Source organism: Apaloderma vittatum, unplaced genomic scaffold (assembly GCF_000703405.1).
Source record: "Apaloderma vittatum isolate BGI_N311 unplaced genomic scaffold, ASM70340v1 scaffold4061, whole genome shotgun sequence".
NCBI classification, from domain to species: Eukaryota; Metazoa; Chordata; class Aves; order Trogoniformes; family Trogonidae; genus Apaloderma; species Apaloderma vittatum.
Window position 1 is genome coordinate 33,020 of NW_009697243.1, and position 14,642 is coordinate 47,661.

General features: G+C 44.6%; 1 protein-coding gene across 1 annotated transcript in view; it reads right to left on the reverse strand.

Annotated features, from left to right (window-relative positions):
- Window positions 1–4,676: 4,676 nt before the first annotated feature.
- Window positions 4,677–14,642, reverse strand: part of ETV6 (ets variant 6) — a 34,512-nt gene continuing 24,546 nt past the window's right edge. Inside the window, exons 4-6 of the mRNA XM_009877553.1 lie at window positions 11,310–11,452; window positions 8,438–8,538; window positions 4,677–5,134 (exon numbers count right to left, since the gene is read on the reverse strand). Of these exons, the coding sequence (XP_009875855.1) occupies window positions 5,029–5,134; window positions 8,438–8,538; window positions 11,310–11,452 (350 nt within the window). The 3' untranslated portion in view covers window positions 4,677–5,028. The remainder of the gene's footprint in view (window positions 5,135–8,437; window positions 8,539–11,309; window positions 11,453–14,642) is intronic.

Here is a 14,642-nt window from a genome sequence, read left to right on the forward strand (position 1 = left end):
TACTCTGTCGCCTTGTGGTTTAAAAACAACAGCGAAAGAAAACCAAAGCAAATACTGAGCAAGGAGCAGCTGAGTGGATAACCTGCAGAGCAACTGGATTATCGTGGGGTTATCCTGAGACGTAGCTGGGATCCAAATGATTTACCCTGCCAAGGTCCCACCAGAGAGCACCAGATGTGGCTTGCATGCCACTGACCAGCTGTGGCGTGTGGTGGCCCTGATCTGGAGCACCATGTGAAGAAATCCGCCAAGGGCTTCACCCTGCTGTAATGCCGCTCCACAGGACGGAAGGGCTGCTGTAGGGAGTGATGGGGGGGAAGGAGCAGTTCGTGGTGCCTCACCTTGTTGTTCTCTAAGCACTCAGCACCCTGTGGCACCGAGGTCCCCATGCCCTGCCCAGTTAGGGGTGAAGACAGGGAAATAAAGTCCCCCTGTTCTGGAAGGGCAGCATATTGCTCACGGGATTTCTAGACTGGTTTGCGAAGGGGTGATTACTACAGGAAAATCTCTTGTTCTCAAACTCCTTGACCTGGCCTGTTTAGCAGGATAAAAAAGATGCAACAGTCATTGCAACACCTCATTTTTGGTTGTTTTTTTTTTTGCTGCTATATCCTCTCCAAGAGGAAGAAGAACTGGGTACACTCATCTAGGCTCACTTCAGAGCAGAGAGCAAAGTCAATACTCCAAAGGACAGCCTTAACTTTTCTGAACAATGTTTCCCAGGGAAGAGCTGGCACTGTTTGTGCATGTTTGGGCATGGGAAGCCTGGGAGTTTCTTTTCCTGACTGAAACCAGCTCCTGTGTGCTGCAGATGATTGGGTACCATATTTTTTTCAGCTTGGGTACCGTATTTTTTTCAAAGAAAGCACCTTGTAGCAATGATTGCACCAAAAGAATTTGGCATTCCCACTTTTATATTAAATTGTTTTTTATTGAGATGATGTAATTACAGGCATTTTAAAAATTATTTGCAACTCACTGGCCCTGAGAATAGGCTTTTTTTGTTTGTTTTTGTTTCGTTACATTCATTTGATTCAGTCCCTTAGCCCCACACCTTAAAAAACCAAAAAGCCATAATCAATAAAAACAGACTAGAATTTTATTTAAAAAAAAAAAAGACCTCAAACTGATGCATTCTGGATTTGCACATGGTTGCAGTCTGACAAAGAGATCTGGAGAACGCATGCGTGGAGTTTGAAATCTGGGGAGGGTGGCAGCGACTTAGTGTTTACAGAACGGGCCCCGATAGTGTTCTTTGGATGGAGAGGCAGTCAGAAGGTTTCAAACTTCAATCAAGAAAACTTTCTACTGTGGAACCGCAGCACATCCTACCTCACTGGCTCATGGCTTGTTCAGACTTGTAGCAAGCTGATGGCAATGAAGGTCCCACTTAACTGCACAGTGTGAAGATCCTTTGCTGGGTGTTGAGGCTGGAAGGGACCTCTGGAGACCATCTGGTCCAACCCCCCTGCTCAAGCAGGGTGCCCTAGGGCCTGTTGCCCAGGACCACGTCCAGGTGGCTTTTGCGTGTCCCTAAGGATGAGACTCCTTCTCCCTTTTGCAACTTTGGTGGCAAAGGCAGAAAGTTTGCCTGCTTTGCTCCTGGCAAATTCTGCACAGGGAAATCAGGTATTGGGGAGGGAAAGTGGATGTCAGCATTGGTGGAAAGGCAGCATTACCTTTGCTAGCCCACACGGGCAGCCAAGGGTTCCTCTAGCTCAGGAGGTTAATGCTGTCCACGTATCTGCCATTTGGATGTGAGGTAGACGGGAATCTGCCTACCGCAGCTGCTCTAGCCTGGTTTTATTTTTCTTTTCAATCATAGCTGGTGAACTTGCTTCCAAGATGCCAAGGAGCAGTTGAAATCCCACAGCTCCCACATCAGGTCCCAAGTCCTACAGTTCTGGCAGCTGCAGTGACATCGGCACCACCCACAGCTGCACCGCGCAGATGTGGCAGGAGGCAGGGGACAGCACCAGCCAGGAAGGGACACTGTGGGATTAGCCTGCTCCAGATTTGAAGGATATTTTCATTCCAACTAGCATCAGCCTGGAGAGAACTTCTCTGTGGTTGTGCTGGAGAAGAAGTTGTCTCAAGATGCTTTTTACTTGTGAACCCGAAGAGTTTAACAGCCACCAAACAATTTTTTTTTCCTTTTTTACTTAGGTTCTGCAGGTGAAAGTGATTGCATTTTTGGTAAAGGAGAACATTTCCTCTACCAAATTTCCCCTATGGGACAACATGTGTGATCTCAGCATCCCCTGCTTTTTCCTCTCTTACCCAATGCTGAGGGTGAAATTGTTTGCAAGCATACACAGTGAGCAGATGGGCTGGTGGATCGTCTCTCCTCCTCTGCATTTTGCAGTGTGCACCCTGGCTGTGACAAAAAACAGAGGCTGATCAGAGCACTTGTTATAGAAAGGTCCCTATCATCTTTTTATTTCCTCAGCATCTTGTAACAGTAGCTGCAGCAGGCAAAACAAGGTAACGCGGTTTTGCAGTTGTCACAGCCAGATGAGTAAAGGATCGTTCTCTGCATCAGCTATCGCTGAACACCCTAAGAAACACAGGACATCAGCAAGAGATTTTCGTTACATTGATACTTCTGATCACACACTGAATCTGTCATTCGAATTTACCTCTTCACCCCAGCTCCTGAGACATGGCTGCAACGTGGGTGCCCTTGAGCCGGGCATCAGAGCAGAGTTAACTCCTTGGCCCCTTGGTTTCAAGGGACTTTTGGTTTCTGATCTGTGACCACTGAAGGACCTCAGTGTCTCCCCATCTCACCCCTTCTGAGCTTCAAGGACTTCAGAGTCACGGCAGAGACAGGTGACGGGCTGTCATCTTTCTCATACACACTCTGGCACTTTTTCTTCTGAGGCAGAAAAAGTCAAGTACGTGGTGTGCTGGGATTTGTAACATATTGACCACGATTAAATAAAAAATGTGGCTGGGAAAAGCTTAGGGAGAGATGTAGGCCTGTTGTTCCTCATGAGATACTGGCTCTGAAAAATCTCTCTGCTTTGTATGATGCCTATCTACACCCCTAACAAAGCTGTTTCTTCTACGGCCTGGGACTCAATATTATCTCTGTTTAAACGTAAGGGACACTATTCATTGCTGAGTGCCATTCTTTCTCAGATAGATTAACCTTCTTGTTAATTATGTGGTGAGATCAAATGCTGTGTTGGTTTAATAGGTGATAAAAGCTCGATCATGGGAATGTACCTTGTTTTTTGGTTGAAACGGATTAGATTAGCCCATTGATTTTTTCCCATTTCTAGTATGCATGTTCCCATAAAAGAATCTTTCCATTTTAATGAACTGCTTTCTTCCAGACACCATGTGATTGCTGCACAGCTTCTCTACACATCTTCTCCCATGGGAAGCATCATTTCTGCTGCTAGATCTTCCTTCCCTTAGAAGGACCACTGATGATGGATCAGCTGGACACCTGGACATCACAGACTTTCCTGTCCCGGTGCCCCAAGCAATGTGAAATGAAAAAGGCCAGTAGTTTCTCCTGTACTGGGCATGAAGGACTGCTGAGCCTCCTGCAACCAAACTAAGCATCGCTCTTTGCCTCATGCGAAGCACCTTTGGCACAGCAAACCAAAATCGGGGGCGTAAAAAATGAGGCGCATTGCAACCAGAACAAAACCAAAAACAAAGCAAGCAACATGGCTGCAGGGTTTCTTTTTTCTCTTGTGTTTTAAATCATGGTAAAAATGGGCAAGCTGAGACAAGCTCCCTTGATGGCAGAGCTGTGGGGTGGGGGAGGGTAGTGGGAGGCATAAAAAAAAGAAACAAATCCCCAGACAAAGCCAAAATCAATTACAAGATAGAAGTACAGCTACTTGGTCTCTAGTTCTCTACCATCAGTTTTCAGATTGGTGAATCATCTACCTCTCCAGAAGCACAAAATGACCCTGGAAAGGTTTCTGAGTAATACAAACCATGTGATGGGTCCCTTTGCTTTCTCCCTACGATGTAAGGGACAGTCCTTCACCTTTCACCCCAAAATTGCTAGCAGATGTAAGAAACACGCCTCCCTTTTGTAACTGCAGATGCTGCAGCCTTTGCTTTTTTATAGAAAGCTTTGAGCTGAAATTCTGCACTGTGGATATACTGTGGGGGTTACGTATATATACATATATATATATATATACGAAACGTTTCTATATATACACATGTATATATATATATGTGTACTTGTCCCCACCTTCCCTCCCTCCCCTGTTCCATTCTATCACTTCTTTGCTAGAGAGAGGGAAAATGTCAACATCAGTCTATTGCAGAGGTTTGTCACATTTATTTTTCTCCTCCCCGGAGCACTTAGGTGATTGGTTTTGGTCCGTATTCCAGCAGTTAAGAGCCACTTGCAGGACTTGTCGTGAGCCCAAGCTGTGCTGGGATGATATCCCAGCCTATATGTGAAGGGTGACTCCTCTTTATTTGACAGGTACATGTGGTGAATTCTTTTGGTAGCTTCAACACATTTCCCAGTGGCAGCACATGTAAAGTGATCCGAGCAAACTGGAACCCTTGAGCAAATTCCCTTCTGTGATGCTATTGTTTTACACGGTGTTATGTCACGAGACTTGCACAGAAAATAAGAGCGCTCTATTTCCATAGGAAAGCCTTCCAAAAAAAAAAAAAAAAGCATAATCTGATGTCTTGTCCTATGTGAGATAAGGAAAGTCAAACTGGATGTTTATTTGGGAAAAAAAAACCAACAAAAACCCCCCAAAACTGAAACAAACCAAAAAGAAAGAACTCAAGGGAGACTCTGTAGGAACAGTGAAGTAGTGCGTATGTCCAGGCTTTCTCCCTTTTACTTTTCTGCCAGCACCACTTCTGTCTGTTAGTTTGTTTTGTTAAGGTGCTTCAGGTCCTGCGTGGTCTTCAAGCTAAGCGGCGATCCCAAGGACTGCTTCTGTGTTGTTGCTTCCCCTCTCAAACTGTGCCAGCCATCCGGGCAGATGTTTCTCCCGTGGACCCACAGGGGCGGTGCACCAGTTCCCTTCAGCACTCATCTTCTTGGTATATTTGTTCATCCAGTTCCTGGGATTCAAGGTGCTCGAGGCGGTCTGTTCGGCCACTCATAATCTCATCTGGGGTCTTCATGAACCTGCAAAACAGAGAGACAAGCGGATTTCCCAGTGGTCTCAGCTTTTACCTTCATCAAGATGTTGAGGTCTCTGAGTTCTACAGCTCCCAAAATCATCTTTGCTGTATCCTCCCAATGACTTAGCATTTCCCAGCTTCTCCCTGGCCTGCTAGTGTCTTCCCTCTTCCATACCTTGAAAGCAAACAAAAACAATCACAGGCATTCACCTCTGCTCCTGGAAAGTCCAAATTTGAACCAAACTCCACTGTTTTTTCCCAAGCACGAAGCATGATATTTACTTCTTCGCCCTTATATTGTTTGCTGTTGTCATATAAGATGACAGTATGCCACAGGTACACTCATTAATGGGGACTGGTGACAGAAACATTAAAGACCTTTATGGGCAGCACATTTCAAAGCAAAAGCCCTTGCAAGGCATGGAGAGGCAGAGGACTACTGGTTTGTGCAGGCTTGTGTGTAGGTTGTGAAAAGAAATATGAAACACCAGAGGTACAGTGGTGGAAAAAGCCAAGGACCAAGTTAGAACAAGTTCTGGGAAACAGAAGAAGCCCTGGAAGAAAAAGCTTTTGGGGTAGGGAACCGTGAGCAAAGCCAGTCTCTTCCTGTGTGACTGTGGCAAGCATAATTGTAATGAAGCAGCATCCTCTGTAAATGAACGCCACGTCTGGATGCAGTTTGTCTGTAGGGGGCTAGAAACAGAAACTGCCCCTGGGGAGGCACGGCAGCAGTAGGAAATGGGAAAGGACAGCCACCAGCCTGCAGATCAAGTCTGCAGTCCTGATCTTTGCCAGGATGCTTTTGTGTACTACTGTGCAGAGATAGCACGAAAAAGGCTCTGTTCTTCCTTTCTGAATTTAATGGCGTAGAGAGAGAGCGATCGCACAGGAAGGATGAAATCTTAGTTTAAACACAAATCACCTTCCTAACTCCTAAGTATTTCTGGAGAAATTAGGATGAAAGATGTTTATGCTGGAAGTGCTACAAAATTTCACAGTCCTTCATTAAGGATGTACTGGCTAACATTCAGCAGTACAAAATGTGTTAATCAGAGGAGCTAATTTTATTTCAAGTTGATGATACGCTCAGTATCCTTGCCCTGGTGAAAACAAAACCAACCGACAGGAGCCTCGTTACTATCACTGACCCAGAAAAATCACTGCTGAAGCTATGGGCAAGACTGCTCTTCTGCCTCTGAGGTTACAAAGCTGAGGGCTTTCCATCTGAAAAATCTGAAGTCTCTCAGCAAACGCATAGCGCAGCCTGTAACTAACCTTTTGCCACCCCTTCTAATTTTGGAAATCATGTGCACATATGCATTTAGGGGGGGGAAAAAAAAAAGGGCTGTGACTCACTGCTGTATCACTCGCATTTGTATGCTGGAGGAACGCTGCTGATATAAATGGTGTTACGGTGGTGAAAAACTCGCATACAGAAGTGGTGAATCAGTCCCTGACTACACAGTCAAAATGTACCAAAGCCTACAGGCCAGACTGTGCCCTGATTTAAACCCTGTGTTGTCTTGTTGATCTTGCATGAGGATGAAATCAAAACAGAGAGTGATCCCACTGCCCTCCCTACCTTCTGTCTGTTCTGTTTCCTAAACCACATGGGAAGTGGACTGATGTGAACTATACTGCAGTACAGTTTGGGTATTATTTCTAGCCTGTGTTTTAAGCCATGTCAAGGAACTCAAAGCAGGAACATTTGTAATAACATTTGACTAAATTAAAAAAGAAAAAAAAAACAACCCAAAACTACAAGCTATAGAAGAAACAGTATCTGTGACCTCTATTATTGCAGAAGATGCTCATGCAACCTATTAGAAATCCTTCTCTGACTCCATTTTACTTAAAGGTCTGTAAAGATATCTGCAGATGACAACTGCCTGCATGTTACTTATAAAGTCACATTTCCTATTATTTCTGTGCTTGCAAAAAATAGCCAAGAAAGGCACATTAAGGGCTTGATTTTTTGCAGCTGTTCTTCTTTTTCTCTTCAGATATAAATAGGTCTAAGAAAACAACATCAATAAATTTTTATTAGGAATTGTGCAAAAAATGCTTTGTTGTTTTTTCTTCCAGTTTCCGAAGGAAATGAGGTTTATATGGTCGTGTTTACGCTCCCTGGTGACCTTTGAATCTGTTGGTCAATTTTGGGCAAGTCTGACAAAGGAACTGAGATCTCCCAGGGTATTCAGTTTCTACAGTTTTGAGAAAATAGGCAGCCTGGTTGAGAAGAGATGGATTCCTGTTACATTTGTGCCCTCACTGAAGGAGAGGCTCCAAGATAAGCACGTTCACTTCTCAGCATCACAGAATTCCCCCGGGGCAGCGCAGTCCTCACGCAAGGACACAATAATACAGGTTCCCTTGGTGGTGCTGCTGATGGAGCAACCTTGTTTTAACTTGCCACCAGAAAAAAATTAAAATCACACTGCTGGTTTTGCCTGGGATTCCTTCTGCCTTCACTCTCCTTCCCCTTTCTAAGAGCTGACATAAACAAGACATTCCACAGAAACCTTTTCAGCTGTAGATAGTTTAAGTGCTAATGCAGTTCTGTGAGCTATTTAAGAAAAACTCCAAGGCTCCCTCCCTATTGATATAATTTCCAAGCACATTACTGGTTCCAGACCACTGACATCAAAGCAGTCTTTGGTCTGAGTTCAGTGCTCTGTGGGTCAGACGTACACACCAGGATTCACTGGTCTTGTCTGAAGAGAACTGGAGTGCTCTCGCTCTCTGCCAGTTGCACTCAAGTTGGAACAAGTAACTCCCTGCTTTAACACTGTTTTGGGCAGTATTTCTTAAATTCTTGGTTGCATCATCCAATCCGATGCGTTAGGTTTTATGAACAGCTCTTGCAGGTCCCTCTCCTCCTTGAAGGCAACACCACTAAAGACCCGGTCATCAGCATTTCTCTTCTGTGATGCTGATGCGCTTGAGGAAACGCCTGATCCCTGCTAAGCTTTCACCGGCAGCTGCATTTGAGAATTCAATTTAGCGTGGGTTTTTCAGCAGTTTGGCTGAGATCATGAATCATTTAGCTAAGGTCTTAAACAATGGCGCAGCCTCCTTGAAGCGAGTGCAAAAACTTCCGTTGTCTCTGCTGGTCAATGGAACAGGCCCATATTCTCGTAAATTGGTGCAGTTGCCTCAAAAGCTGGGAAGCGCTGGTGTAGACAGCTTTTAAAAATGTATGCCCGTTGTCACCTGTGTTATAGCTGTGGTAATGAAGTATCCCCCACTCAACTTTATCTTCCAAAACTAATTGTCTGTAGAAAGGAATGGAAAAGAAAAAATATACCTGAACAAAAGCCTTTGTCCTGGCTCCTTCCGGATAATATTTAGTTTGTAGTAGTGGCGTAGGGCTCTGGACATTTTCTCATAAGTCATATTTGTTCTGTTCTGTTTTTTTCAAAAAGAAAAAGGAAAAACATGGTGAGACGATTCATTAAAACCTTCCTAAACCCCAAAAGGAGTTGCAGAACTATCACAGCTAGGTAAAGTAACCAAGCCAGTTCAAGAAATCACACGTTCCCCTCTTCTTCTGTTTGCAGACCCACTCGGCTCCTCCAGCCCCCACCACCAAATTTTTATGGGTCTTATTTCATTCAGGGCAATTTAAGCATGAAAGTCTAACAAGAATTCCAAGTGAGGGTTTTCTGCAGTTTCTTGGATCACAGGTAACAAAGACCTTCATCAGCCACAAGTGGAGATGTTAAATGGAGGGAGATGCTCATGACAAGTGGGATGTGACAGGCCTGTTCTTAACGAAACCACCTTTTGTAAAAGCTAAGAACAGTGGCTCATAGCCTGAATCCATCAGCAATCTCCTCTACGAGCACTGGGATTCTACTCCACTAACAAGTTAATGCTTGCAGAGCGCTGTGGAGACTGAGAGCCTGCTTCTCCTCTTGTTACACAGGTGTACATCAAGAAACCCATTGGGCTGTACATCTGCTTCTAAGACAGAGCCTCCCCTTCACTTTGGGAGCCACTGATCCAAAGGCCATAAGCCAGAGCGCTGCGGGGTGACCGAGGTCTGGCCCTGCTGAAGCTGGGTGTCCCAAGGCAGAAGGGTGTCCCAAGGCAGAAGCGATGGGTGCTGGCAGAGCTGTATGAGGGCAGCCTCCCCAGCACTGACTTGGGAGAGCAGGATCAGTCCCTTAGGGTACGTCTACACGAAGAGCATTACGCTGGCACAAGGAGTACTGGTGACTACGCTGGCAAAGACACTCCCAGCAGAGAGACAATGATACTGGCGAGGCTGTGTTTGCTCGGGTATAAAGCAGCCGCCTTGCCATGGGCAAAACATGCCAAACTAGTAGAAGCATGCTTTTGCTCTGTGAGCCTCCATGTTAGGAGTTTGGCTTGCCACAGCTCTGTCAGTCCAAGATCAGGCAGAAGACTGTAGAGTTGGCCTGGCTTTATTAAATGAAACTGACCCACCTGCCTAAAGTGGCCCCTAAGGGCTGACCTCCTCTGCTTGCCCTGACCACAACAGGTCTTCAAAGGGAGGCTACATAAAGAGCTCCCGTAGCAATTAAACACTAACAATGGCAATGTTTTCTCTGCCAAATCTAGACTCCGCTCACTGGGAAGTCCCCTAAAATACTGTGTGCTTTTTTTCCATTTCTTACACGCTGAAAGGCCACTGCTTTTCCCAAGTGGCTTGTGATCTAAAGTAGCTTCAGTTTTAGACACCCACCATGAGACACGATGGCAAGGCCCAATGATTAGCATGGAGGCTGGGGAGGGGAGAACTCTCCATTCTCAGTGTTGCAGCCAAAGACCTCTAAGGCAGATGTTCATGTAAGCAACGAGTCACATGAGAAAATCTTGACCTTATCAAGATTACAGGCTATGTAAACTCATACACAGAATCACAGAATAGTCGAGGTTGGAGGTCACCTCTGAAGATCACCTAGTCCAGTCTCTCTGCTCAAACAGGGTCAAACAGGGACGGTTGCTCAGGACTGTGTCCAGCTGGGTTTTGAACATCTCCAAGAATGGAGACGCCACTGTCTCCTCTGGGCAACCTGCTCTAGTGTCGGACCATTTTCCTAGTAAATAGTCCTACACCTGAGCTCTCATGAAACATAACAACAGGCAATGTAAAGTCCCGTAGTTCCCCAAGTCATTCCTCCCCAGGTAGAGGACTTTACATTGCTCCTTGTTAAGTTTCACCAAATTCTCATTAGCCCATTTCTCCACCCAGTTTTGTACTGTCTGCGAACTTGCTGAGGGTGTGCTCTGTCCCATCATCCAGGTCATTAATGAACATGTTAAACAGCACTGAATCAATCCTTCGGGTAACACCACTAGTGACTGGATTTTGTGCTGTTGATCACAACCTTTTCAGTCCAGCAGCTCAGCCAGCCTCAGCTCAGCCTCATTATATTCTTGTCTAGGTCTCACCTTCAGTTTGTCTATGAGGACAGTATGGGAGACAGTCTGAAAAGGCTTTCTAAAATCAAGATAAGCTACATCCACTTGCACCCTCTGAGCTGATCATTTCATTGAAGATGGATATCATGGTGACCAAGCATGATCTCCCTTTTGTGAAACCATGCTAATTACGCACATATTCATATGAATATACTTACATGCGTATATTCTTACAGATGTATCTACATACATTCATCCCCAAACTGTAAAATCAGTAACTGCTTTCCAGAGAATGAAGCAGAATTACCCTCGTAAAGGGAAATACATAATCTTGCAGTGTTCAGTGTCTGTCACAGGACAGTATGTGAGATCTAATGTTGGTGCAGACAGGAACACAAGACAGCAAGCTCCTGCCAGGATGTAGTACATGGCTCCTTGTAGACCGCATCTAACCAGAATGTCCTTAGCATCGGATTTCAGGAAAAAATTAGATGCCTTGAGAAAGAAGGACCGTTAATTCTTGTACTCCTAGTAATTTTATAATTAAATGCATTTATAACTAAATGCCTTTAAACCAAACCAACAGGTTCTCTTTATGAAGAGTAAGTTTTAGTGCTCAAGGCTGGACGCTTTATATTTCTAACACGTGTAGAATGAAAAATTACAACTTTTCAGCAGTAGTTTACATTTGGGTGCTTTCTTCTTTCCCCCTCTTTATAAGTGATTCTAATCCTGTGATTTTACAAGAGGTCAAGTGCCATAGGAGGAAAATTGCATTGCTTCCTTACCTTGTGGTTTCCCCACAGCCGGGCCAGCCCGTTGGGATCCACTATCCGAAATATTTTGGATTCCTTATCTTCCCATCGGATGAAATTTTCGTACCGGCTGTCAGAAAGCAGCTGATAAACATAATCCCAAAGCAACCTACAGTCTGTGAAAAGAGAAGCAAGAAAATAGACTTTTTTTTTCCTTTGGGATTAATTCCAGGAACTTTCGATATGTAGTCAAAGGACAGTTGAGATCAGGGCTGAAACAGCAGCTGCAATCTGAGATGCAAATGGCTTGGTTGGTATCAATTATAATGTTTGCAAAATGTACTGGAATATACAGCCTCTTCTGATGCATCCTAGTCCTTCTGACACTGACTGAGCATCTTTACCACGTTAAAAGCCGCATGAGATGTCCTGCTGATCTTAGCTGTGTGTTTATTGATGTACTGATGCACATAAAACTACCACTGTTGGCCCTGATGCTGTTGCTGGCTGTTTCAGTGAGGAAATCAAGAATCCTGCAACCCGCTCTCCCTGCTTGAGGCTGCTCCTTTCTGTACTAATGTGAGGGGTCTAAAGCATGGGCAATGTTACGGTTTTCTTTGTACACTCCATGTGATATAAAAATGACACCTTCTACCATTTTTGAATTTGCTTTTTTAATTTTCAAGGTTCCTGGAAAAAAAAAAAAGCACCAAGTATTATAATTACTTGAGTGCTATTGAGAGGTTAAATACTTTCTATTTGGATAATTGAATTCAAATTTCCTCTTGGCAAACACTCCTTAGGTCGCTAATTAAAGGTCTAACAGATACTTAGGTTTCAGTTTAGTGTTTTTCAGTTTCATGGCAGTCTCTTGAGACTGAGGAAGCCAAGAGCTGAGCTGCTCCAACTTCCTGCTTGCAGCGTGTATGTGCACAGCACATCATAATCACTGGCAACGAGGAAATATGGAAAGTGAACTGCACAGAGCTGGGGCTTCTGCTGCTGTCACAAACAACCGGGTTTTTATAGCTCAACTCTCCAGATCCCCAAGATGGCCGTATGGCTGCGTTTCGCTTTGAAGGCAAAACCAATCCCTGAGAGATGGCTTGTGAGGGGCAGGCAACCAAAGAAGTCTAGCTTCCAGGTGCTAAATGGATTCTTGTCAGCTTGTCTTTCTGTTCCGGTCTGTGCCTGGAGTTGGTATGTGTTACAGTGGGGATGATGACATGTTCAGTATGAGAACATAAAATGCTTCTTGAAAAGGGATGTGAATAATGCATTTAATCAGCACACCTGAAATGGTTAGCGATGTTAACATTATTGATGGTATTTCCCATTTCTGAACTGTAAAGAATATCTCTGAAACATGTACTGTCTCTAAAACCAGAGCTTAGTTTGCCAGTGCCCTTTACTAGAGACTCTCCTTGCCAGTCCTACAAAGAACGAAGCAGTGTGTTTTGGAGAGATGACATTTGGGAAAAATCACAGGTTTCCATTCGAGCTGAAATCTACCCCGATGGTCACCTCATTTGTGACACCTACAAGAGGATGCATGTGGAAGGAAAGGGGCAGTCATTATTTGTATTGAAAAAGACTTATTTTCATTAACATCTTTTACAGAAAAAACGTCCACTCCCATTTGTCACTTTTCTGAGTTTTAACTAAAAAAATGAAACCAGTTTCCACTTTTTTCATTCATGGATGCCAATGTTGTTCAGTGACAGCTTCCTCCCTCTCACCCAGAATAAGGTACCTGCAGCTGAGACCAGGATGGAAGGTAATTCTCCTCCGTGTACATCTGCCAATGACCAGTCCTTTCCTGGCCCAAGGTTGCAAAGAAGCTTTCCTTTCCCTGTTGCACCACCCCAATTCACACACAGCCCAGCTGCCTACCCCATGGCTGTGGATACACGCAGGTAGCCAGCTGCAGTTGAATGCCGCAGTGCCAAGGACTGTGGCTAACCCCTCCTGGGCTCTGGGCACAAGTGACTTCCCCTGGGCCATGCGGGAGGTCTGTGGCCAGAGCGTTAAACTGAAAGTCTCAGGCTACCACTTAATTTCTGTCATCTTTCTTCTCACAAATTCACAAACCCCAGTTCTTCCATCTCCTTTCCATCAGTAATTTTCACGTATGTGCGCACACTTAGTCTCTTAGACATGTACGTATTGGAAAAAAGCCATTTTCTCTAGACTTTATAAGGAACAAAGGAAGGGAGATTACATTGTTCTACTGGTTTGTGCCTTTTAATAATGTAGGAAGTGCTCAGCTAACAGGGCAGTAAGGACCCACATAGGTGGTTCCTTGACACATGTGCAATTCATTCCAGAACTCTTTCACTGAAAGACTGTATAGAAAATGATTTTTAGGGCAAGAACCTTAAAAAAACCCAAACCAACCCCAAAACTTTTTAAGCATCCTTTTTTATTTTCCTCTTCCTCCAATTCCTCTAGCTCTGACTCCCAAGGGCATATTTTACCAGTTGATCAGAGGTGGTAATACTGCTGTGTTCCAAAAATTACCATTTGTTTTCATCATCCTGTGTAATCTGTGATAACTGTAACAGCAAAACCTGCATAGTCTACGTCAACGGTTCATGCTGAATTTACAGTTTTAGACCCGCTTTTCCCAAAGATCTCCATGCTTTCCTCCCATCCAGTTCTTCATTAAAATCACTGTAAAGGTGATATGATTTCCCAGGTCAGCAGCGAAACATTCACCACGGCCATCAGCAGCCATTACTGAGCTAAACACCTGTGGTGGGCTCAGGCTGGCCCTGCTCCCTTGATGGGAGCAGCTTCAAATTAGAAAACATTCACTTTGCTGATATTCGTCAAGGAAATAAAAAGAGACACTCTTTAGCCAAGGCAGGAATTTATTAGAAACCTGGGGGAAGAGAGGAAGGATGTGTGGGTCTGCTGTTGAACCAGCACTTTCAGACTGTGCTGGAAGTTTGTCGAGGCGGGACCATCGGGAGAGCGCTGCAGAAATCTGGCATCCCAATGTCAGCCGTTCCGTTTTGTTTGTGCCACTACTGCTAGTCCTGGAAGGAGCGACCCTCCTTGGGGTCAGCTGGAGGGATGGCACCCCTGCAGAGGCAAGGCAATGTCAGGCTCTGTCATATTCTTGAACGTGTAGCCTGGGGCAGACACTCTCTGATTATAGTAACTTACAGCTAATATTTACAGTTGTGCAGAGATATGATTTACCCTAACTTTGTTTTCACCTCATTACTTGCAGTGTTACTTTTAATCGGTAGTATACTGCTGGAACTATGGTTTAGAAAATTTCCAAGTGTGTAAATACAACTCTTATTGCTGGGGATGGCAGACCCCAAGATCCTCTCTACAGTGGCCCCTGGAAGAGTT